This window comes from Camelus bactrianus, chromosome 10, assembly GCF_048773025.1.
Source record: "Camelus bactrianus isolate YW-2024 breed Bactrian camel chromosome 10, ASM4877302v1, whole genome shotgun sequence".
Classification (NCBI taxonomy): domain Eukaryota; kingdom Metazoa; phylum Chordata; class Mammalia; order Artiodactyla; family Camelidae; genus Camelus; species Camelus bactrianus.
The window spans coordinates 1,470,928-1,494,785 of NC_133548.1; the positions used below are offsets into that span (position 1 = coordinate 1,470,928).

Sequence of the window (23,858 nt, forward strand, 5' to 3'; positions counted from 1 at the left end):
GAAGGTGACACACTGCAGGTTCTAGAGCAAGCAAGAGAGCAACACGGAGTGTGATGACTTTATGACAACCATTTTGACAGGCTAGCTGAAACGGATGAGTTTCTCAAGGAACACAAAGTGCCAAAGCTCTCTCAAAAGGAAACAGCTCACCTGAGTAACCCTGTGTCTACCAAGGAGTTGAAAGTGTTCTTTAAAGCCTTCCCAACAAGAAACCTTCAGGCCCAAGATGGTTTCACTGGTGGATTTGACCCAAGAGTTAAAGAAAGACTAGCAACTGTATACAAACTCCACACACACACACACACACACACACACACACACACACACACACACACACAAAAACCTCTTTCTAGGAGGTCAGCACTACCTTGATGCAAAAACCAAAGAAAACCACAGACCACTATTCCTCATCACCATAGACGCAAAAATTCTGAAGGAAAGTTTGCAAACAGAATTCAGCAACGTACAACATGGGTAACACACCATGACCAAGTGTGCTTGATCCCAGAAGCACGGGGTTGGTCACAACACTGGAAAATCAATCAGAGTAATTCACCGTATTGACAAACTGAAAAAGAAAACCCATATGACCACCTCAGTAGATGCAGGAAAATAACCGTTTCACAAAATTCAACACTCAGTCCTGACTAAACAGTTTATACACAGCTCTCAGCAACAGGGCTGGAGGGGGACTTCCTCAGACCAACGAAGGGCACCCAAGACTGAGTGTTTCCTCAGTTAAAGCGGGAACAAGGCAAGGGTGTCTGCTCTCACCACTCCCACCCAGCACTGTCTGGGGGCTTCTAGTGCGGTGAGGCGAGGAAAAGCCACAGGGACTGGAGAGCGAAGGAAACTGCCTTCCTCGTGGTCACAGGACCATCCAGAGGCAATCTGGGGCACAAGTGATAGCGTTTCATAAATCACGCTGGAACAAACTGGATATCCACATGCCTGGAAAGGGGGAAAACAGAGAAGGGAGGAGCGGGAGGAGGGGAACCTGGATTTATATTTCAAACTATACCCACAAATCAACTCAAAGTGGATCACAGACCTAAATGTAAAAGGAGAGCCATACAAACACAGAGGGACCCCGGGGAGCGCGGGCGAGGCAGAGCTCCCCGGCACTCAGTGCTGGAGCCACAGGCCCTGGAAAAAACAAGCCAGTCGGTTGAAATCCATCAAATTTTTTTTTTTTAATTTGCTCTTCAAAAGGCATCATCAAGAGAGTGGAAAGATAAGCCACTGGGAGGAAAAATCTTGGCAGGGCACAGACTTCATCCAAGGCTGACCCAGACTACCTAGAGAACCCTCAGGCTCAATAACAAGAACACCGGCACCCCAAGTTTTGAAAATGGGCAACAGGGCGGGACAGGCACGTGACTAACCCGGATGGCAGACGAGCAGGCGGAAGGTGCAGGACCCGCCAGCCCCAGGGAAATGGCACTGCGGGCCCCACTCTCAAAGGGCAGCCAGAGTGAAAAAGCCTGACCGTCCCAGACGGCTTGAATGCGGAGGAGCCCTAGCATCTCTGGGGCAGACGTAAAGCGAGACCGCCTGGCGGCATCTTTTTTCTTGAGAACCTGAGTGTGTGCCCCTCCCACAAGACCCGGCAAGTCCACGAGCGAAGGACACGTTTGGCCTTACAAAGACTTTCACATGAATGCACAGAGCAGCTTTCTTTTTAACTGGCAAAACCTGGAAACATCCCAAATGTCCACCAGCAGATGGATGGACAGGCCAGCTCTCGCGTATCCACGCCGCGGCCGTGAGGAGGAGCGCTCCACCGAGGCACGGGCGCGTCTCAGAGTAGCTGCTCTGAGAGAAAGAGGCCAGATTGAAAAAAAGAGTGCACACTCTGTGCAGTCTTCCACTCACAGACAACTCTGGAAGATGCAAACTGACCAGGTCACTGGCTGCCTGAGAATTCAGGGTGGGGGGGAGGGGCGGAAGGCACGGGGGGGGGGGCCAGGGAAGGGACCTCAGTGGCCACAGGACACTTTTCGGGGGGACGGGCGTGCTCACTATCCTGCTGGCTGGGGACGGCTCCGTGGGTCTCACAGAGGCCGGGACTTCCCGCCTTGTGCGCTGCATGCCAGCTCCACGTCAGTGGAGGGCTGTTTTTAAAAATTAAAAGGCAAATAGCAAAACCAGGAAAACACTTTGAGTCAGAAATGGCAGACGAGGGGGCAACATAATTAACACATCAAGTGCACGTGGAAATCCACAGGAAAAACAGGGACACCCTAATTAGTCTGCTGGTGACCAAAACCAAGGCCCACGGCTGAAACCACAGACATTGACTGTCCCCCGTCCTGGAGGCAGGAGTCTGAGGTCCAGGCGTGGGCAGGGCTGGCCCCTCCTGGGGCCTCTGTCCTCAGCCTGGAGACGGCCGTCTTCTCCTGCATCCTCACGTGGTCGTCCCTCTGCGTGTCTGTGTCCTGATCACCTCTTCTTACAAGGACACCAATCAGATTGCATTAAGACCCAGCCTAGAGACCTCATTTTACCTTAATCTCCTTTTTAAAGGCCCAGCTGCAGATACAGCCACATTCGGAGGGGATGGGGTTCAGGACTTCAGTATCTGAATTTGGGGGGACACAGCTCAGCCCATAACACACCCTCATAGGAAAAGAAGTTGAGCAAAAGATATAAACAGACAAGTCACAGAATCAGAAGTACAAATGAGCAATAAATGAACCAAGAAGTCGTGTCACCAAGTAAGTATAAATGCAAATCCATGAGACACCATGTCTCCAAACCCCCACCTCCCTCCGTTTGCAAGGCTTCCCCCGGCACTGAGGACCCTTTGTTACTGTGTACCAGACCCTGGCTAGAGGTGACCGCTACGCTCCAGGAAGCCGGACATATAGATCCCACGAAGGTGCCCGGAGCCCCTGGGGAGGGACCCGCTGGGGCTCTGGGGGCCTCCTCCAGCCGGGCCACGAGGGTGGCCAGATCTCACGGTGCTTGGCCTGGACATGGATGGAAACACCTGATGGAAAAAAACTTCAAATTTTAAAAAACATGACATTTTTTCCCTGCCCTTTGGCCTCGCTCCTCCCCTGCGGCATGCACTGTATATCTGCATTATGCATTAACCAGACCTCCCCCACGAAAGGAATACCTGCTCAACCATAAAAATCTATTTTTCTTCCCTTGACGTCAGCCATGTAACTCTTTGGAAGATAACATTCCTTTCTCGGTCCTGTGAGAGGTCGCGATGACCCACCGCTGCCCTTGGACGTGCAGACATCTTTCGAGAACTTTACGAGTAACGGCGATACACCATTTCCCTTAAAGATAGAGCCCGGAACACGACAGCCCGGCCAGATGACCTGCGGAGATACGGGCCTCGCCTAATGGCAGCTCTTGGCTTCAGCACTCACCCCTGACCTTCTGAACGTTACTGGCCGGACTGCTTATATTCTGTGGATTTTACAATATTATTGTTTCTTGCAGTGCCAACTGTGTGACGGAGTCTCAAAGAAAATTAACGCTGATTAGGTGCCTTAAAACCGTTGATCAAACATACAGTTCTATAAGATGAGTGGTTGGAATGGTGTGACCCTGAATGTGAGAAGACGCAACAGGAGGGTGCCGGTGGCTGGACCACGATGGCTAGTGAGACGGGAGCCCGGGGGCCCGTGGTTCTGGTTAACGGGCCACAGTCTGGGGGAGCGGCACACTGAGTGGCCTATCCTGGGGATCCTCGCCTGACTTGGGAGTGTGCATTCTTGCGCCTTGGGACAAACCGGTCGCGAGATGCCTCCCAGGCTTTGGTCAAAATTAAGACGGAAAGGGAAGGGGATGTAAAATAAAGAATGTTGCCCACCACCCAGTTTTGCAAGGACGAAGTCATCCTCAGCGCTGTCGCTGACCCGCAGAGCACGGGGAACGGGGCTCGGGACCGAGATCAGGACAAGCCGCTCCAGGAAAACTGGCGGAACAAGCCCTCAGATGGGTTTTTAGGAGAAAATTTTATGGACCCAGTTTCCTGCACCTTCCTATTCTTAGGAAAACACGAAAACCATTGAAAACATCTCCTACCAAGACGCGTGCAAGGCCACACGTATCCCTTCAGCAGAATCACGTACTCACTGATGCATAATTCACAGATTAACTCTTTGGAACAGCCCTCAGAGATCTCAGGAAGACTGCCTCCCGGTTACAAACCCCAGGTCGGCCCGGATCAAGCTGCCCATTTCTTTCCTGGGTGGACTACTGATTAATTTCTTTGTGGACACAGCCCTTCAGTGTGTCTGGCCCCTTTGCCCCCAGTGTACCGGCAGGTGCCTTTGGCTCGGGGGCCAGGGGGTTTGGCCTGCTTCGAGACTCAAAGCTGGACGGGGACCTGGTCGGCGAGCTGGGGAGGGGCGAGCCTGGGCCGTCTTGCCTGTGCCAGTGATCAGTCTGACCACCAACCATATGCAGGGTCACCTCCGAATCAGAAGGAACCATCCCACCCACACAGGAGGCACTTAAGCATGATTGCCACCAGCAAAATTTAGGGGCACAGGGGACTCCTGGGCAGGACTCCCAGAAACCCAGGGCGCCCACCGTATGAAGGGGCAGCTTCGACTGAGGAGCTGGTGGGGGCAGCCAGGCCAGTGGAGTCAGGAAGAGAGGTGGAGGGGGGCGCAAGGGTAGGACACCCTCCCCTCCGCAGGCCAGGTAGGTTCTAGGCAGAGGTGTGTGTGTGTGGGGGGGGGTGCCAGCCTGGCTGGGGGTCCCACGCCCCTTCCCCAGACCCTACCCTACACGTTTCTTCCATCTGACTGTTCCTTAGTCTCTTCCTGATAAACTTTTTATAACAAATAAGTGAAACATTTCTCTGAGTTCTCTGAGCCACTCTAGCAAATGAATCAAGCCTGAGGAGGCAACCGTGGGGACCCCTGATTTATAGCTACGCGGTCAGAAGCACAGGTGACGACCTAGCCTTGTGACTGGGGTCTGAAGTCATGGGAGGGGAGGGTGTGGGAACAGTCTCATGGGCCTGAGTCGATCCCCTGTGGGGTCAGGACTGAGCTGAACTGTAGGACACCCAGCTGGGTGGGAGAACGGCTCGGTGTGGAAACCACTCCCACACTCTGGAATCTGATGATCAGAACCCTCATACGGGCCAGGAAATGCCCTGACCCTTTCTAGAAGGGTCTTTGTGGTGACGTGAGCCTCTACAGCCCGGGCCACCCAGTGACAGCAGGGAGGGAGTCACTGTGCTTTTACAGAGCAGCTCAGAATTAGCTGCAGTTATCAAAAAAGTCACCCCAATCCCCTCCCTCTTTCCTTTCCAAACTGCATCCCTTGCTTCCCAGGGTCACCTCTGGCTGGTCGGTGGGTACTACCCTGCCCAGCACCCTGCTCCTGCGGGCCCAATCCCAGGGCCCATCCACCACTCCTGTCCTCGGGGTAGCCCTTCCGTGAAGAGGGGGTGGCGACGGGGTCCCTGAGGGCCAAGGGCTTATGTGTTCTACCATAGGGCCTTTGCACATACTATCCCAGTACACTCAAAATGCTGTCTTCTCAGTAAGGCTCCTCTGACAGCCTCATTTAAAATCACAGCCCCGTCCCACGTCTGTTACTCTTCCCCACATACGTTTCCAAGGGAATCCAGTGTGTCTCACTCTGTGATTTGAGTACTGTCTGTCTGTCTGTCTGTCTCACTCAGGGAGTGTGTGTTCCACGCAGGAATCTGCTGGTGTGGTTCTTGGCGCGCGGCTGTGTCCTCAGCCCCTAAAAGGACACACCAGCAGAATGAGTTAGGGTGTGAATGAGTGTCTCCTGTCCTCAGCTGTGGCCTGAAGGCACCGCCAAGCTCTCCTGTCCCTCCCTTGGAGCCCTTCGGGGGCACCCACTGCTCTCTGAAAGAAGCCTCATCTCCCCAGCCTGACTGGCAAAGCTCCTTCTGTTCTCGGCCTTCTTGCTGCCCTCCCTGGGGTCCCATCCGCACCCTGGGGGCCTGCTCCCCGGCCTCCCCCTGCTTCCCGGGGGCCCCACTCTCCCTGCATCCTGCAACGCTCCCCCTCGTGACCTCCCGGCTCAGAAAGGCAGTTGAGGTGCTGTGGGTGCACAGCAGAACAGACAGTCTGGTGGAAGAGGCAGAGAAAGGGATGGAGGGTTTCGTGGGGAGTTGGGCCAGGGGGCCAGGAGACGGAGCAGCCCCTCCTCCCCGCAGCTCTGCCTGCTGCCTGCTCTGTGCCTGAGTCTGGGGGAAGGTGGGCCCGGATTCAGCCCTATGGAGGAGGGTCCCCGCTGAGGGCTGTGTGGGAGGCTGGAAGTGGAGTGGGCCAGCATCAGGCCAGGAGAGGCCAGTGGGCTCACCGCGGAGGGTGGCTGGGGGCGCCTGGGAGGGGTCGCAGGGATGCAAGAGTGGCCCAGAGCAGGGGCCCCAACTGGGCTGGCCAGAAAGGCTGGGGAGGGGACAGTGGGGTTCCAGACTAGGAAGGGAGGACACCACCGCGGCCCAGGAAAGGGGGGAGGCCTCAGATGCACGCACCCCTTCCCCACTCCCCCAGCCCCCCACCTTGGGCAGCAGGGGCCAGGGTGGCAGGCTCGTGGGCAGGGGAACGGCCGTGGGGTTGACGCGGTGCGGACCGCCGGTGTGCTGGGCCCCGGGGCGGAGAGGGCGTGTGGGACTGCGGGTGGGAACTGCGGCTGCGCTGCGGCACGAGCGGGGCAGGCGGTGGGCGCTGGGCGCGCGGGCGGAGGGCTCCGGCGCGGCCCAGGTGCGGCCCAGGTGCGGCCCAGGTGCGCGGGCGGCGCGCGTCTTCCCGGGCGCCAGGGGGCGCTGCGGCGAGGGCGGGCCCGGGCCGTGCGCGCCCCTCCTTCCGGCCGCGGCCCCGGAAGCCGGCGATGGCGCGGAACGTGCTGTGAGTGGGGGTCCCGGGGCGCGGGGTCGGGGGCGTGGCCGCGCCCGGGACTTGGCGGCGAGGGCCGGGCCGGGGTCCCTGCACGCCCCCCGGAGGCCCGGGCGGCCGGGGCCGGGCGTCGCCGGGGGGCCCGCGCCCCGCTCCGCTCTCCCGTGAGGGCCGGCCCGTCGCGCCCGTCTGAGCGGGAAGCGCGCGCCCGCGGCGAGCACGAGCGCGGGCCCGTCCAGGGGGTGGGCGGGGCTGCGGCGCTTGGGCCCCGCGCGGAACGCGGGGAGTCCCGGCGCCCTGGGGGGCGGGGCGGGCGGCCGCGAGGGCGGTTCCGGAGCTGGAAGGCCCGCGCCGCGCCTTGTGCTCAGCGTCGGGGAGCAGGGTCCCCCCTGGGTCTCGGGCCTCTGCCCGACTCCAGCTGAGCGCACCCCTGTTCCCACCGTTACCGAGGGGACCCCCTTGCAGTGCCCGCCGCTGGTCACCAGAGGGGACGTGCGGATCTGAACTCCCATGAGGGTAGAACAAAGCAGGGTCCTGGAGGGCAGCCCTGCGCTTCCAGAACCTCCCTTCCATCCTCTCACCGGTCCCCGGCCTGCAGCGAAGTTCTGCGGGGCCAGTGGGCACGCGCTGACTCGGCCGCCCATAGACCTCGCAGACGTTCCCCAGGCACTCAGCTTAGCACTGGTTGTGCCGCAGGTGCCCTGCCCGAGCCCTGTCCTCCTTCGGGGTGCCCCACCCAGGACCAATGCCGCGACCCCCACTTCCCCAGACTTGTGAGGTCGTGAGCAGCATGGGGTTTGGCTTCACTAAGCCCCTTCCGTGGTGCTGGGGCTCCCCAAATTCAGGGCCACGTGCAGCGCTTAGGCTCGTTAATTGACCTGCAGCTAAACCGGGATGTGTTTGTGTGAAACTTGAACTTTGAGAGCTGTATTGACAGTTTTAACTGAAAAGGTGCATCATAATGGAAGATGCTGACTTTTCTGAAGGGGATGGAAAGAAATTTACCATGAGCCGGGTCTGTGGACCATGTGCTAGAAAGGAATAGGCTCAGCTCTTGAAGGATGAGTCATCAGGGGAGAGGGTAGGAGTGGGACCCTTCATGCCATCCTCTGCCCGTGTGCCCATCCTGCACCAAGCCTCGTCCCCTGGGACCCCAGTGGACCCCTTGCCCCTTGTAGACTCTGCAGACCACCTTCTCGCCCCAGCCCTGGGGCCCAGTTGGGTTCAATTGGCAGTATGGCCTCCTGGCTCACCACGTTCAGCCCTGGGCTCGGGTCCAGTTAGCAGTGGCAAGTTGGTTGGAGCCGTAGGTGGTGGCCCCCACACCTTCTAGATGTCTCTGCTCACTTTAGGGGGCTTGGGGGCCTGGGGAGGTGGGCGGTCAGCTTGCATGTAGCTGGGGAACTGCACACACTGCCTCCGCCAACCCCCTTCTATCTTTTGATCTTCACTCTTGTCAAGGAGCTGTTGCTCCCAGCACCAGAGATGTGGAGGTGACCCTGTCCCTGTCCCCGCCTCGGGGGCTGAGCCAGTTCAGAGCAAGCTGGTTCTGACCGATTGCACCTCACCTGAGCAGCAGGGAGCTGGTGGGCAAGGCCAGCCCCTTGTGGGGCCCGGTCCCGGGGGCCACAGCCATGCCGGGGCTGCGTGCGTGTCAGAAGGGCACTTTGAACAAACACGTGTCTCAGAGACTGTTTACGGGGGCGGGGTGGGCATGCTCTTCGCTGGCCTCTTTATGAATCATTCACTGGCCCTTTCCAAAGGCCGGCCTTGGGGGTCAACAGCCCACACCGCCCCGGGGACTGGGGAACCGGCTGCCCACATCAGGTGATCCAAGGGGTCACAGAGGTGGGGTAGGGGCGCGGGGAGCTGCTCCGTTTACTTCCGAACTTGCTGGCAAGGTGATCTATGGACCCTGCCGGGGCGTCCTTGGGAGCCTTGTGTTCCGAGTTTTTGACACGACCCCTTTCCCCTCCCAGGTACCCCCTGTACCAGCTGGGCAACCCCCAGCTCCGCGTCTTTCGCACCAACTTCTTCATTCGGCTGGTGCGGCCTGGCACAGCCCAGCCCGAGGATACTGTGCAGTTCCGGATCCCCATGGAGTAAGCCCCCTTCCCCTCCGAGGGGTGCAGGTTGGGGAGCACCAGGGGTCCTGGAGGTGCCCCCGACCCCGGTCACAAGCTCCCTGTGAAAAGGCAGCCTTGCGAGGTCGGTCTGAGGCCTGGTGTTTGCAGAGCCTCGGGCCAGGCTTCCCACACCCGGAAGCTGGGCCCAGAGCTTGGGACTCCACTTCTTTTCTCGCATCGAGCCTGTTGCCCTTTCCAGGGGACTGGCCTGTGGCCCCTGCACCTGCTCGCCAGGCTTCCAAAGCCTTCGTCCTCAGCATTTCCTTCACCAAGGCCCCAGTTACTGAAGGGACACAGCCTCCTTGTCCTCCATGCTGAAGCCTTAGTATGTGACCATCTAGGCCTAGTGCCCCGGGGTTGGCGCGAGCTCCTGTGTGAGCTGAGGGGCCATGTTCTCAGCCTTCAGAGGCAAGGGCAGGAGAGGCTGAAGAGGGGAGGGGACCTAGCCCACTGTGCCCTCATTTCTGGGATGTGCCTGTTAGGACGGGGTGGCTGGTGGCAGCTGCAGATGGGGCCTGCCTGGCACTGTGGCCTGGCTCCTGGCAGCCAGGGGGCACTCGAGACTGTCCCTTCTCTCAGGGACCTACTCCTGGCAGCTTGGCCCCCAGTGAGCGTGGCCAGCGGGAGGGTGAGTGGGAGTGACTGTGCCCCCGGGGGCTGGTCCCCCACCCCACTGTCACCGCAGACTGCCACGTTGGGGGTGGGAGGGTGCCAGGTGGGGACCAGTGGCTGCACCTCTGGGGTGAGCCCCGGCTTCTCCCAGGTGCAAGGGATGAGGCTGGGTCCCCAGCTGGCCCCCACCTGTGGCCTGCAGTCAGCAACTCACCCTGTCGGCCAGGCTGCTTTTTCCCTTGGCCCAGTTCAGACTTCCCTTCTTTCTCTTTTATCCCAGGATGACCAGAGTGGACCTCAGGAACTATCTCGAGCGCATTTACAACGTGCCGGTGGCAGCCGTGCGGACCAGGATACAGCACGGTGAGCCCGCGTGGTGGGGGCTCTCCCCCGTGGGCCAGGCTGTCCATGCCACTGGCCTGCAGCCCCCTTACAGCCTCCCTGGCATCTGAAGAAACTGAGGCACGGGCCTGGAACCTGGGTGGGCTGGCCCCCTACTTGACCCCCCCCGCCCACCTCCCCCTCTGCCCCCGAGGTCAGTTCAGCAAAGCCCTCTTTTTATCACCGCCCCCCCCCACCGCCCCAGCCCTTTCTTGTTCCTTCCTGTTGACCCCGTCCCCCGCCCCACAGTTGCTCAGTTGTAAATATGACAACCTTCATTCTGAGCTGAGGTCAGCCTGCAAGAGCCTCTGTGCTGACAAAGGAGAAATTAGTTTCTTGAGTTATTTTAGACACATTTGGGTTTCTAGAGTGGAGGCTGAGGCCTGTCCGTGTGAGCCAGCCTGTTGGTCCAGGCATGCCAGGCTGCCTGCTGTGGACCATAGGTTCCTGTTTGCCTCTTTGTAGAAAGTGGGTCCCTGGATTAGTGGGACTGAAAACTGTGCTGAGGGGGACATTTTTTCTCCCCACTTTCCAACAGGTTCCAACAGGAAGAGGGATCACAGAAACATCAGGGTGAAGAAACCAGACTACAAGGTGGCCTACGTGCAGCTGGTGAGTGGCTGCGGAGGCCCAAGTCCTGGGCGAGGCTCACCCCGACTGCAGCCTGGGGGCGGGGACAGGGCCCCGGGGCCCTGGGCTGCCACTTCGTTCCAGTCCATGTGGAGCCCCTGGGGAGCTGGGGCTCGGAGCACAGAACCCCTTGTGGGGGCAGGCCCTGGGGAGCTCCTCCGGGACCAGCCATGCTGTGCTGTGAGCCGCCCTGAACATGCCGTGGGCGAAGGCAGGCCCGCTGGGCCCTGGGTGTGGAGTTGGGACAGAAAGCAGAGGCGGTCAGCGCCTCGATGCCGTGGGGGCGGAAGTTGCCGCAGGGGCCTTGGTCTCAGCCCGGACCGGCGAGGGTGTCCTGGGCCCTGGCAGACCTCCCCCCCCGGACAGGAGTACGGGGCACAGCACAGCCAGCAGGTCCTCTTAACCGTGTGCCCTGCCTGGCGGTCGGCACCTGGCCTGAGCCTTTGCTGACCAAACTCAGAGCTGTCTAGAGTAAGACCCGGTTTCAAAGCCCCTTTTCCGGGCTCCTCCTCTCCAGTCCCAGGCGACCCCTAACACGCTCTCTCTGGTGTGCTCTTGACCCAGAGTCGACAGCCTGGTCCCAGCACCGAGGCCCTGTGGGCTCCAGGCGGGCTTCCGCTGATGGGGCAGGTGACCTTGGGCCTCAGGCGTTGCCAGGAGTCTAGCCGGGTTGGGGGTGGGGAGGATTTGCTCTAGTTCCGGGTAAACAGCCCGAGCCTGAGCCGGCCGGCCGCTAGATGGCAGTAGCGCTATTGCGAACCGGCCGGCACGGCCGGTTGGCGCTGGGGCTGGGGAGGCAGTTTGCTGGGAGCCCAAGTTCACATGACAGTTTTTCTGGAAAACAGTCACAGTTGTTCTCAACTGGGCCCCCCCTCCCCAATTATTTGGCCTAATATTTGCTGCACGTAGAGTCGGCCAATCCAGGCCGAGAGCACGGCCGTTAGCCTTATAAAGACGCCTGTGTCCCTTGTGCCGGCAGGCCATCTGTCTTTGTCGTGGCATTCGCCACCGGCCCTTCGGCAGGAGCTATAGTTACCGGTGGCTTTTGAGTCATCCGAGCCCTGGCGTTTCCCGGGCCCCACCCCGCCCTGGAAGCCGAGCTTTGGGCCTGGGATCTAGTGTCTGCAGCTGCCACTCGGCTGCCCCCCCCTGTGAAATCGAGGCGGCACAACTGGGGCACACAGCGTCCCTGCCGGGCATGCTTCCCTCCCGAAATTAAATTTGTAACGGACCCCCCCCCCACACCACTTCCCTCCTGGCTGCAGCAGACTTTTGCCTGGAAACCAGCCGGGAGGTTAGGCCCTCGTCCCCCGAAGGGGTCCTTCTCTGTGCCCCATCTCAACACACCTCTCTGTGTGCCCCTCGGGGCCCCGTTCCGTTCCGGACTTCTGATCACAGAGGTGATTGCAAAGCCCTCGGAGGGTCGATGGGAAAGACAGTTAAATTCCCCAAGTTGTCTGTGGTAGGCAGCGCACGCGGTGGGGGTCCCCGGTTCCCGCCGCCCAGTCTCGCCAGCCTCAGTCACCCACACTGCCGAGATCCTCGGGTTGCAGGCTGCACGGAGCCTGCTGGTGACCCAGGCCCACTGCCCCTTTGGCTGGACTCTCCACTTTCCATCGTGACACTGTCCTCCCTTCCTGTCCTTTTCCTCTTCTGATCAGCTTCGGGAGGATGAGGGTTTTGTTTTCAAAAGCAAGAGGTGCCGGTCTCCAGAGAGGGAGCCCCGGAGGCCCCCGCCCGCACCTGCACGTGGCCCTCGCCTCCGTAAGAAGCGAGGGGTTTCGCCAGCGTCCTCCGTTTTTGTGGATTGCCATCTTTGTATTTGTATCTGAGAGTGTCGCTTTGGGTCTCCCCCACCTCAGAAGACTAGCAGAATCACCTCAGTACATAAAACATAAACCCCCCATTCTGGGCAGTCAGCCCTGCATGTAAACTATTGCCCTTTGGTATTTTGAAAAAGGAGGAAAAAAAGTTCTGAAGCGTGCGAGCAAGTCCTCCCGCAGGCCGGCTACCGAGCACACAGCCGCTGCCTTTCATCACGCGGGGCCTGCGCGCCGCGCCACGTGACCCGGATTTATAAGCCTTCCACTCAGGGCGGAGTATGTGGGCTGCTTCAGGTCATACTTGGCTGCCTGCCCAAATCCAAACTTCTTTACAAAACAAGGGTCTCTGAGAACCAAGCGCCCTTCACTGACTTTGCTTATTAAAACTTTCCAGGTCGGGGTGCTGTCCTCTGCCCCGCCCGTCTGAGCACAGGGGCCGTGTCCCCCACCCCAGCCCCCCATCTCTGGGACTGATCGGGATATGATGTGTCACACGTGGAGGTGGGACTTCACCTCGCGTTCGGGGCCCCGGGGAGGAGCGTGGGCCTGGCGGGGACCCCGGCCACGCACGAGGCCGGCGCTGGCGCTTGGCCGACGCTCGCATTCTGAGCTTTGAGCGAAAGATGTAAGCAAAGCTGGTCTTGATTCATAGACTGCTACGCATGTACATTTCTCTGTGTGTTACGTGAGTTTCATTTGCCGAGCTCTGAGCCAGGAGGAGGGGTGGTCTTTAATGTAGGCAGAGGCCGTTATTTTGGGTGGAGAGGGTTCCAGCGAGGCACCAGACGTCATTTGTGCCATGTTTCCTCGCGCCTGCCCCAGTCCGGCCGGGCTGCTCCCCGCCGCCCCGTGTGAAGTGCTGACCCCGGTGAGGGGGGGCACCGTCACCGCCGCTAGGGTTCCCACTGCACCGGGGCTGCTGGCCGGGCGCCCTCCCTGCAAGCGAGGGGCAGGAGGATCCTGTCTGTCCTTGCTCCTCTTGGGAAGTGTGGCTCCACGTGGCGGCCCGTGGTTGTACCCACGGGAGCCCCAGGCCACCCTCTGGGCTGAGCCTTCATCCTTCCTCCCCAGGCTCATGGACAGACCTTCACGTTCCCAGATCTGTTTCCTGAGAAGAAGAGTCCTGAGGGCAGTTCTGGGGACCATGATGACATCAGGGACCAGCTCCTGGAGGACCAGCGGCAGAGGCAGATCCCCGACCCCCGGCGCGGGGGCGTCCCCAACTGGTTCGGCCTGTGACGGGCAACCGTGACATGTGACAGTTCGAATAAAAATGCCGCTTATGCAGAACTGGCCCCGGCTGTGCGTGCTTGCCCTCGTGCCCCGCCGCCCACGACGGCTGCCTCTACTGAAGCCACTGTGCACCGTGCAGGGGCCCGAGTGGACCGTGGGGGCTGATGGGCCTGCAAGGCGGGCAGGCCGGAGCCCCCTTGTAGTGGGGCAGGGAGACAGGCCTGTGCAAGGCCCCCAGGAGGTGACCCTGAGCAGTTCCGCTTAAAGGCTTGAGTTGGGGCGGCAAGTTGAGGGGGTTAGGGTGACACTGAGAACAGGGGCCCTGGGAGCCCATCCAGGCTGAGGGTCCACTTTGGCACAGTTGGTGGTCTGGAGGGGGAGGGATCCAAAGGAAATGGCATTCAGGAGACTAATCCAGGGGGAGGCTGTGGAGCAGGAGGCAGGAAACAGACCAGATCTGGAAAGACTGCTGGTCTGAAGTCTTGAAGATAGGAAACAGAGGGTGGTCAGGGGGCATCAGCGCTGGGGGAGGGCCATCGGAAGGGAGGGTGTCTGGTGGCGGGGGTGGAAGTGGCCGCGGCCCCAGGGGTCGTCTCTGAGTCAGGCTCTGCACTAAAGGTCCCCCAGCCCTCCAGAAGCCGGCGCAGCGTAGACCCAGCCCAGCCCATCTCTGTGTCTGCGAGGGGTCCTGATACTGAGAGCTCGGGCCCGAGATCGGGAGCACCAAGAGGGCCTGGTCGGTGTGCTCGGGGGCCTAGGCCATGGTGCCCCTGGGTTGGGATGCAGCACCGCAGGGAGCTTGGGGACTCCCAGACCCTGAACGCCATTCTGGAGCCTTGGCACTGAGGGCCGCCTCCGGGGCCTCACGAGGGGCCCAGAGTGTGGAGCTGGCTGGGCCACCCCCTCCACCTGAGGGACCCAACACCAGGCCTGTGGGCCTTTGAAGCTCCCTTGCCCTGGAGGGTGACAGTTCGGGCAAACTCCGCCCCTCAGCCTTGATTTAAGTGACGGGGAGGTTCGGGAAGGAGGTGGGAGTGGGGCCAGTGGTATTTTCCTTAGAGAAATAATTCATGGGGCCTGCGGCCCCGAGGACCCCGACTCAAGGCCAGGAGAGAGATCTCACTGTTCATCTGCCACACGTCCCCCAGACTCCCCCAGACGGCCCCCGTGCCTCTGCCGGCCTCGGCCTTCGGACCCTCCCCGCCCACTGGCCCTCCACTGCCCTGCCTGGGCCCCCAGCGCCCCCACAGCAAGGGTGTCTGCTGGTCACTGCTGGGGAGGAGGGGGGCCAGTGGCAGCATCCTGACCCCTCAGCCCCCCAGGGCTGTGGTCTCAGAGGAGCTCCAAGACAGGGCTGGCGGGAGGGGAGGCAGAGCTGGGAGCACAGGGCAGGGGAAGGGGCTGCCTTGCAGGACGCCCAGGAACAGGAATTGGGCCTGCGGCTGGGGGACTGCCCACCCCCCCACCCCCCAAGGCACGGAGCTGCTTGGCATCCCTAGTGGCCAGAAGGCCTCTGCCCCCACAGCTGTCTTCCCTGGGACTCCGACTCCCCCTCCATGGACGTCTGGGAGGTGGCGGTCCTGGCTTCCAGTCCCAGCAGCCTCGTCCCCACTGCACCCCCGGGCATGGGGACCGGAGAAGGGCGCTCCATCCTCCCCACTGAAGCCTGGCCAGCACCTCCTCTCCACCCCACAGCCTGTCCTCTCCTGCAGGGACAGGGATTTCCCACGGGCCTGGCCTTGCTGGGCAGCCTCACGTGGGGCTGGGCACAGGGGAGGGCCCTGACCCAGTGGGCTTGCGGCTCCCTTTCCTGCAGGGACAGTCCTGTGGGGAGGCCCCCGGGCCAGTGCTCAAGGGAAAGTAAATGGCCCAAGGGGGCAAGTCAGAGGCCACAGCACTGCCCCCCGGAGCCCCTGTCATCCGTACGGTCACGAGTCAAGGCGCGGGGGGACGTGAGGCCCAGGGGGCAGCCGGCGGAGCCTGTGAGGGGAAGGGCTGGGGGCCGGGGCCCGCCGCCTTCCCGGCCCCTTGGGGTTGCGCCCAGCCCTGCTTGGAGCCGGCTGGCCTGTGCCGGTGAGTTATAGCTGCAGCAGGCCCGGCCTGTGGCCCCCGGGGACACATCCCAGACCCCCCAGCAGCCCCAGGTGAGGCCTCGCCGCCAGGGCCGCCGGGATGGAGCGGAAACCCATCTGGCCAAAGCCTCTCCATCCGCGTCTGGTTTTCCTCTTCAAGGGCCAGAAAGTCTCCCCGGGGCTGCATCACGCTGTCATCTCTACTCCAAGCCATTGCTTAAGTAACTGACTGCAGGTGCCCCACCGCCTGGCCGGGCCCCTCTGCTAGGGGGGAGACCCACTCTTTTCTGTGGCCGGGACCGACCCCCGGCCGAGTTGGAGGTCACTGCCTACTGGGGGCCCCTGTCTTCTGGCCTCTGCGCACCCTCCCCGGCAGCCCTAGCAAGGGGCCTGGGCCCAGGGACACAGCACTTCCTCCCACCCATCCCCCCCAGGTCTTAAGACACAGAGGAACCTGAAGAAGCCAGCGCTCCCCTCCCCACTCCAGACTCTCATGGGACCCTAACTCTGGGAGTGAACGAGCAAGCGAGCGTGCGTGAGGATAACCGGTGACCCCGAAGCCCAGCTCGTCAGCTGGGCCACACAGGAGCCCCCTCGCCGTCCTGTCCCGGGAGTTTGAGGTGGGGAGGAGGGGGTCTGGGTGAGGCCCAGGCACCTCTGGCACCAGCCGCTGCTCTCGCTGGAGCTGGCGGCTGCCGGTCCTGACTTCACACAGGGCAGGAGAGCTGGTCGAGGGGCATTCTTTCCTGTTTTCAAACAGCTTTATTGGGATACAGTTCACATGGCCGACCATCCCCATTGCAAGCGTGCCTTTCGGTGTGTCAGTATTCCTGAGGTTGTCTATCTCTACAGTCAATCTTAAAGCGTGTCCTTGTCCCCCATCCGGCCCCCCGCACCTGACTGCCAGCACTTGCCACCCCTGCTCCCCGCCCTGCCCCCGCCACCCCCAGGCTGATTTCTGGCTCTGGATCTGCCTGCTCTGGGCACGCCACGGAGCTGGGGTCTGCAGCGTGTGGTAGTCGGTGCCTGGCTTCTGTCACTCAGCGTCATGCCCTCCAGGTCCACCCGGGCTGTAGCCCATATCAGGATGTCCTTCCTTTTTAAGGTTGAGTAATACTCCATTGCGTGCACGGGCCGCGTGCTGTGTATCTGTCTGTCTGTGGACAATGCTTGGCATGTGTGTTATCATCGCCTGGGGAGGCCCGGTGCTTAGTCTGGAATGTCTCATGTGCGGCCGGTGCTGCCTCATCACCACAAGGGTGTTTATCAGTCCCTGAAAGTCCCTGAAGGCTCTGGAGAGATGGAGCCATGTCCACAGACCGTCCCCACTTCTGGGGCCCCAATGGGGACACCACCCGTGGTCGGCTCCTGCAGGGCCCCGGGAGCTCTGCTGGAGTCAGTGTCAGGCTGGGGTTGGGGGCTTCTCTTCTGTGAGGCTGGCACAGGAAGGAGGCCTTCAGCCCCAGGACCCCCCTCACCTTCCCTAGATGCTGCACCCCAGGTCCCAAGGAGACTCAGCTCTGGCCCTGGGACATCCTCTTCCCAGACGTGGGGGCCAGCACGCATGTACACGGCTCCCCAAGGCGCCGTGTGTGTGGGTGCCTGTCCCATCTTTGTCACTGACTCTGAGTCCTGTCAGGACAAAGGTCTCCATCCCTCCCAGAGCTGGGGGGGTGCCCCCACCTCAGGGAAGCCCTTGCATTTCAGCCAGTGCCCTGCTCTGGCCTCCCCGGCCCAGCCTAGAGCCATGGTCTCCCTCCCAGGTTCTGACCCATCCAGCCTGGAGGAAGCTGTGCCCCTCCAGGGCTTGGCCGGCCACCCCGAGGCAGACTCAGGGACACCAGGGCTACTGGCCCAGGAAGCAGCAACCAGGACCGCTCCCCTGCGGGCCAGCACCTGCCCTGCTCCTTCCCGACTGAGACCGTCCCCAGCACCCGTCCCCCCAAATCACTTCATTCTTTCTTTGTAAATAGGGCTTTGCCTAGTCAAAATAAGCAGCGTTTTTTTTTTTGGCTGGTCCCACATCTGGCTTTGATCAGCCGCAGCCTCCTGGTGGGGGGGTGGTGTTGTGCCGCCCTGACGCTATGGCGCTATGGCGAGGAGACCCCTGTCCTCTCTGGGCACAGTGCACTCCTGTCTGGGCCCGGCTCTGTAGGCTGCATCCCTGGTTCTGCCTTTGCAGGGTTGGGGCCTAGGGGCTCCCCCCATGGCTAGATACTTCCCCCGCCAGGCTCCCCTAGCCTCCACAGGGGCCCAGCAGACACAGGGCGTGAGATTCACCTGGCTGGTGTTCCTCCCCCTCCCACGTGGGCACTCACATCTCCATCAGGGGCCAGAACCCAGTGCCTTCCCACAGCCCTCAGGGCTCTCCCAAGAGTGTCCCGGAGCACAGTCCTGGTTGGGGTCCCCAGCGGGCCGCCTGCAGGCCGAGGTCAACCCCTCCTCCCTCCGGCCCACTCCGCTGGGTGTCCTGTCCCTCTGAGTCCTGGGAGGCTGCTTCCCTGCCCCCGACCCTCTGGCCTAAAGCTGGGGTCCTGGGCCGGGTCCTTGGGCACTAAAGCTGGAGCAGAGAGGGTGGCACTGCCCCGGTGCCCGGGGCTCTGCTATTTGGACAGGTTTGGAAGGGCTCCAGTGCGCCCACGATCAGCACCCAGCATGTCTGGGAGTTTGTGCCAGTGCGTGGGGGGTGCCTCCCGCCGCCCCCTCCAGATGGGCACATGTGAGCAGCTTTCTAGGACATGGAGGCGGGTGCCCTGGGTTGTCCACCGCGCTGTTCCTGTGACATTCTGTCTGGCCACTGGGTGACAAACATCGGGACAGTGGGTGCAGGGAAGACCCCCGCCGGCAGAAGTGTGCCCGCTGATGGCTGAGGGGGAGCCTGAGAGTACTCCTGAGGGACCTCAGGAGACCACCGAGAGGGGCTGGGCTTCTGAGTCCCCTCGCAGCGGGGCGGCGCCTCCCAGTAGTCTGCGCGCGGGGGCAGGGCAGGGGAGCCACGTCCCCATAAGCAGCACAAGGAGCTGGCCTTCTCACACCTTGTCACACCTTCCCTCTGGGGGGTGTTTGGGATTCCGACAGCCCCAAGAGCTGATGTTCGCTGCCAGGTCCTCCCTGGGGCTTCACCGGCAGCCAGGGCCCTAAATAATTCTTATAAAAACCGTGTCAGCCCCAAACTGTGTGGTACCTGATTTGTAGCCCCAATAAAACCCCATGCCTGCTGGTCAGAAGGGTGGGGGGTGTGAGCTGGGCACTGCAGAGCCTCACGTCCGGTTGGTGCACGTGTGTGAGTGTGCGAGCGGTGCCCGGGGGCAGGTGGGGTCCCGCAGCTCTAGGGACCCCCACTTCGGTTTGTGGCTCCACCGGCCCCCGCCATAGGCACCCTCCACCCTGCTCCCTGCAGCCAGAGGTGTCACAGGCCTCAGCGGCAGGTCATCCTCGCCGGACAGAGCGGCTGGCGGCGGGGTGTAGCCCCTTCCTGCCGGACAACCATGGGGAGGGACCTGGAGGCTGGGAGACCAGGTTCTACTGACCAGCGTGCCTGCCGAGCGGAAGGCCAGGGTGCCCAGAGCGGGACACCTTGGGCCACCTGAGCACACGCAGCCCAGCCGTGCTCAGTGTCTGGCCCTCCAGCTGAGTGGCAGGGTCAGTGCCCCTGGCCCTCAGGGTGGGGCCACAGCTTGTCCTTCTCTTGGGGCTCCAAGCTGGCCCCACTGATGAGCAGTAGGGGGGTCCCCCTTTGAACATCAGTCCTGGGAGGTGCCCAGGAGACCCTGGGACGCCTGGTCTGGCCACATCAAGCCCTGACACCCCCAAGAACACCCTCCAGCCCCCTGAGCGTGACCGTGAGCCCACAGCACCCAGCTCAGGGTGTCCAGGGGCACTGGGTGGGGCGTGGCCACTGACAAGCCGGTCATTGAAGGCCAGATTCAAGGGCCTGCAAAACACGCTCTTTAGAGAGGCCGGCCGGAGCGGGCAAGGGGTGCAGGTGGGCGCCGGGGCCCAGGCCACGGCGGGCAGGGTGGCAGGCGGCCTTCCGAGGCTGTCCTGCAGTGTCTGAAGCCAGAGCACTGAATGATGGCAGGCCATGGGGACCTCAGACATGAGAGGCCCATCTGGGGATTTAGGGGGACACAGGCACCCTCCTACCCCACTCCTAGTGGCCAGCAGACAATGGCCAGCACCTGGGCAGGGTTCTTCTCACTGCTCTGGGGTGTCGTGAAAGGCCTGGAGCCCCCCTGCCCAGCCCAGGTCTCTGTCCCCATGGCTGTCTGTGACCACGCCCTGCCACCTGTGCGGCCTGCCACAGCCTGTGTCCCCACTGGGCGTGGCGCCCTGGTCCAGGGTGAGCTCCCTCACATACCAGTGTGGAAAGTCTCGTGGGGCGTCCAGTCCATGGGACTGTCCAGGCCGGGGGGCACTGCTGGAAGTGGGTGCCTCGTCACTGCCAGGTGTGGCATGTCGGCCCACATCCTTGCAAGTGCCTCCAGTCCTGCTGGTCTATGTTAGAAACCTTCCCTCATCCGGCCCCCGACCCTGGAGGGGACAGTGGCAAGGCCAGCAGGTGGCCAGCAATTCCAGGGAGTCTCTGCTCATCCAGACCCTGGGCAGGCGTAGCTGAGTGTGTGAGTCCCGAGCCCTGAGGCTCTGGCCTCTTGTCCCCAGAGCCCAGGAACAGGAGGGCCCCACACCAGGGTCCTGGGGCACCACGGAGAGTGACCACACCGGGCTGGTCCTGGGCCCCCTGGGAGAGGCAGCACAGTTCCAGAAGGCACCTCCCAAAAATAAGAACGAGGCCCGAGGCCTGGGGGCCCGTCCTGAAGGAGGCCAGTGGTATTAGGACCAGCTGCCACTCCTGTCCTGGCCTGTCCTCACCTCCCAGAACATCCCCTGCTTGTCCTGGGCCCTGGGCTCACCCTGGCTAAATCCGCCTGGGCCCCTCGGCTGGTATAAGACAGGAAAACTGTGTGTTCCGAGCCTCCTTTGGGGCTTAGAGAGTGAGGGGAGCCGGCAGCTGCCCGGGGAGGGTGATGAGCGATGTCCTTTATCTGAAACTATCGTGTTGCCCGCCTGGATGCCGGGGGGCCCGCGTGCCAGCCCTCCTGACTCCCGCTAAAACCAAAATAGCTTCGGGAGGTGGGACGCAGCTGTGCACATCGGTCACAATGACCCCAGCCAGAGCGGCGAGTCCGAGTTCCCCTGACCTCAGGCTCTTCCAGGGCTGCTGACCAGGGGTCTCCAGACCCCAGGGCCAGGGAGGATGTGAGGCCCCCCAAGAGGCCCCCAGGAGAGGGGTGAAGAGTAGCCACTCAAAAGCCACTGCTGCGGCCCTGGCCTCCGTTCCTCACATTGGCCTGGACTCTCCTCCCCACCCAGGGCCCCTCTGCAGGCTGGGATGCTGGGCGGGTGTCCTAGCTGGAAGTCGCCGGTCAGCCGCCTGTTCCCTGAGAAGCAGGACAGACTGTGGGGGCGGCTGGGGGACCAGGACCATGAGGGACCCATGGAGTGTGGGGCGCATTGCAGCGCAGGCGGGACACAGCATAGGAAGAGTGACCAAGGGTCTCTCTGCAGGGACACAAAGGAAGGCAGGGGACGCGGAAGGTCCTTGTACCAGGAAGACAGCAGCAAGGAGGCTCCAGACAGGCAGGGTGGCCGCAGCCGGAAATCTCCGGGCCGGGTGGTGACCCTGGGGCCGGAGGGGAGCAGGCGCCGGCCGGGCGTGCTTGGCCTGGCATGCTGGGCCACATGCTTGCCCACGGGGCTCATGGAACATTCTTGCGGGGGGCCAGGTCCGGGGCCCGAGGTGTGTGAGTCCCGGGGGGGCACCGGGCGCCATAACGCGGCACACGCACACTTAGTCACCTCTGAGGTATGGCTCCCCGGCCTCGCCCCATATTGCCATGACAACGCCGGGAGGGGCCCACAAACAGCCCAAAACAGAGTGGCCCCCTGACTCCTGGTTGTCCCCTCGAGGGGGTGGGACAGGCTTGGAGAGACACTGCCAAGTTTGGGAGAAGGAGCTTGCAGGCTGGCCTGGCTCCAGCCCTGCCCCGGGACGTGTGCACCCCGTCCCATCCCTGCCCCGCCAGGGCCCGAGCCAGGACGCCATGCAGGGACCTGTGCACGGGGGCTAGGAGGCTGGGGCGAGGCAGCCAGGTCCCCCGGGCTTGGGGGACCCCAGAATGTTGGGGTTTGTCACGAGAGGGGCTTGGACATCTTGAAACCATGTTCTGGGGGCTCTGGGGCTGTCTGCTCATAGATGGACGCCCCCTCCCAGCAGGCCTTCATCTCCTTCTGCTAAAATGGGGACCCAGGGACCCCGCCACAACTCCCCTGCCCCTCAGGCTGGCAGGGTACCCGGACCCCTCAGAGGAGGGCTGGGGGAGGCCACCGGGATGGAGCCCTGAGGGTGGCCGCCTGACGGGGGCAGTAGCGTCACATGGTGAGAGGGCCGTCTGCTGATGATCTGCAAGGGCCCCTGCCCCCAGGAAAGGCACCTTCCTGCCACCCCCTCCCCAGGAATGCAGGCCCAGACTCGGGCCTGGGGCCCTGCAGGCTCCGGGGCACCCATCTTCGTTTCGGGGTGCCTGTCCAGTTTGAGCCATGCTGGGCAGGCAAGGCCTGGGCGTGGGGGTCCGGGTGTTCCCTAAGGGCCCGGGGGAGGCTCCATTCCAGGTGGAGACCCCTGGGGACCACCTAGAGGAGTTTTGTCTGTATCACCAGGGGGAAACCCAGGCAAGCTTCAGTCTGGGGTCTTTTGTGCACCTCCCCCCAAACCAGGCTAACATGGGGGCCAACCAGGGCAGTCCCAAACTGCCAACACCCGCACCCAGGCCCGGCCCCTGGGGGCTGACAGCTGGTGTGGACCCAGTGCCGGGGCCTTGGACGGGACAGTGTCCCCCACGGCCTCGGGCTTGGAAGCACCCACGTGCGCCCCTCATGTCCCCCAGGGGCGGCGCTGCTGGCCAGGATGGGGTCCGGGTGTGGCTTGGAAAGGTTGTGTGCGGTGATGGCCACACTGTCCTTCCCGGCTCAGCTGTCGGCAACCTGAAACCTCTGTGCTGGCTGGGAGCCTTGGGGCCAAAATTAGGGTCTGAGGAAAAGGCTATGGCATCACCGGGACATCTGAGCCTCCAGGGCAGCAGAAATATCCGACCCTGATGCCGGAGAGGCCAGTGCCACCCAGAAGGGCAGCTGGTGACAGGTTTTCAGAGAGCTCCAGGTGCCCCCAGGGAGGACGCCCGGGGCAGGGGAGGGGCCCGGGTCTCAGCTGCCCCTCCTCAGCCAAGGCGGCCCCCAGGCCCTGCCTTCCAGCCGAGTCTGCTCTCTGGGTTAGAGACCCTCCCCACGGGGCTGTGTCTTATCTCTGGGAAAGAGATTATGCGGTTTCTGACATTAAATTTTCATGCTGAAGTTTTCAGCATGCAGTTTGAAAAGTATTTTTCTTTTCCAAATAACACCTGGAGGGGAGGACAAAAGGGATGTTAAGTCTGCTTGCACAAGACTTTGAACGTGGGGGTGGGAGGGACTCTCCATCCCTCAAGCAACACCCCCCCCCCCCACCAAAACCAGCAACGCTGGGGATGCCTCCCCCTCCCAGACGTGAGTTACGGATCCCGGCCACATGAGCCTCCTCACTGGGGCTCGGCTCTGGCCAGACCCCTCCAGCTGCCAAATCCTGCCAGCTGCCCTAGCCCCTGGACCCCGTGGCGGGTGCCGAGGGTGGCATGGGGTCACACTGCGTTTAGCACTCCATCATACATTGTTCTTTGTCTCGCACGCCGGCTCCAGGCAGACCTGCTCACATCTGTGGGGACACGGGTGGCCAGCGGTCCTAGCCTCCTGTTCAGGAGAGGTGAGCCAAGGGAGCAGAGGGCTGAGGACTGCTCTGTGCGTGCCCCGGTGGTCCTGGGGCCCCAGCTGCATTACTGTCCGCAGGCCGCGGTAATGGAAACGGCCTGTCCACTTGTGTCTTTTGGTGATTGAAGGGGCCCTCTTGGAAAATCTAGTCTCAAGCTTGTCTGTTGGGTCATTTTGACTTGGGGATTTCCAAACCTTGGGGCCACAAGAGGTCACCCCGCCAAGCCCGGCCTGCCTCATTATGTCACAGCCAGATTGCTGTGACACCTG

The 23,858-nt window shown here is 62.0% G+C and overlaps 1 protein-coding gene and 1 long non-coding RNA gene across 10 annotated transcripts in view; one reads left to right on the forward strand and one right to left on the reverse strand.

The window, feature by feature from the left end:
- The window catches only part of LOC141578796 (uncharacterized), a 33,292-nt gene that overhangs the window by 5,397 nt on the left and 4,037 nt on the right, over positions 1–23,858 (reverse strand). For 2 of the 7 annotated variants that reach the window (XR_012509467.1, XR_012509472.1), the window contains exons 1-4: positions 11,951–12,638; positions 5,594–5,730; positions 3,125–3,335; positions 151–2,992 (exon numbers count right to left, since the gene is read on the reverse strand). This is a non-coding gene — a long non-coding RNA (uncharacterized LOC141578796). Of the gene's footprint in view, positions 1–150; positions 2,993–3,124; positions 3,938–5,593; positions 5,731–6,520; positions 6,660–11,950; positions 12,639–23,858 lie in introns of those variants that run through there. The other 5 variants (XR_012509473.1, XR_012509470.1, XR_012509469.1 and 2 more) reach the window with 5 other exon arrangements.
- MRPL23 (mitochondrial ribosomal protein L23) lies at positions 6,718–13,716 on the forward strand. 3 transcript variants are annotated; one of them, XM_074371458.1, is made up of 5 exons: positions 6,718–6,866; positions 8,834–8,956; positions 9,873–9,955; positions 10,512–10,585; positions 13,498–13,716. In XM_074371458.1, the coding sequence occupies exons 1-5, from the start codon at positions 6,850–6,852 to the stop codon at positions 13,663–13,665; spliced, it is 465 nt and encodes a 154-aa protein (XP_074227559.1). In that variant the 5' UTR covers positions 6,718–6,849; the 3' UTR covers positions 13,666–13,716. The 3 variants fall into 3 exon arrangements, with proteins under 3 accessions (XP_074227559.1, XP_074227561.1, XP_074227558.1); XM_074371460.1 differs by lacking the exons at positions 6,718–6,866; positions 13,498–13,716 and adding exons at positions 7,396–8,681; positions 12,821–13,482; XM_074371457.1 differs by lacking the exon at positions 6,718–6,866 and adding an exon at positions 7,417–8,681.

Bases quoted from the DNA above. Each gene is read 5' to 3' on its own strand.
- MRPL23 (XM_074371457.1), top strand. From the start codon at position 8,569: ATGCTCTTCGCTGGCCTCTTTATGAATCATTCACTGGCCCTTTCCAAA. The intron at 8,957-9,872 runs GTAAGCCCCCTT...CTTTTATCCCAG, and splicing joins CAGTTCCGGATCCCCATGGA to GATGACCAGAGTGGACCTCA. The intron at 10,586-13,497 runs GTGAGTGGCTGC...CTTCCTCCCCAG, and splicing joins AGGTGGCCTACGTGCAGCTG to GCTCATGGACAGACCTTCAC.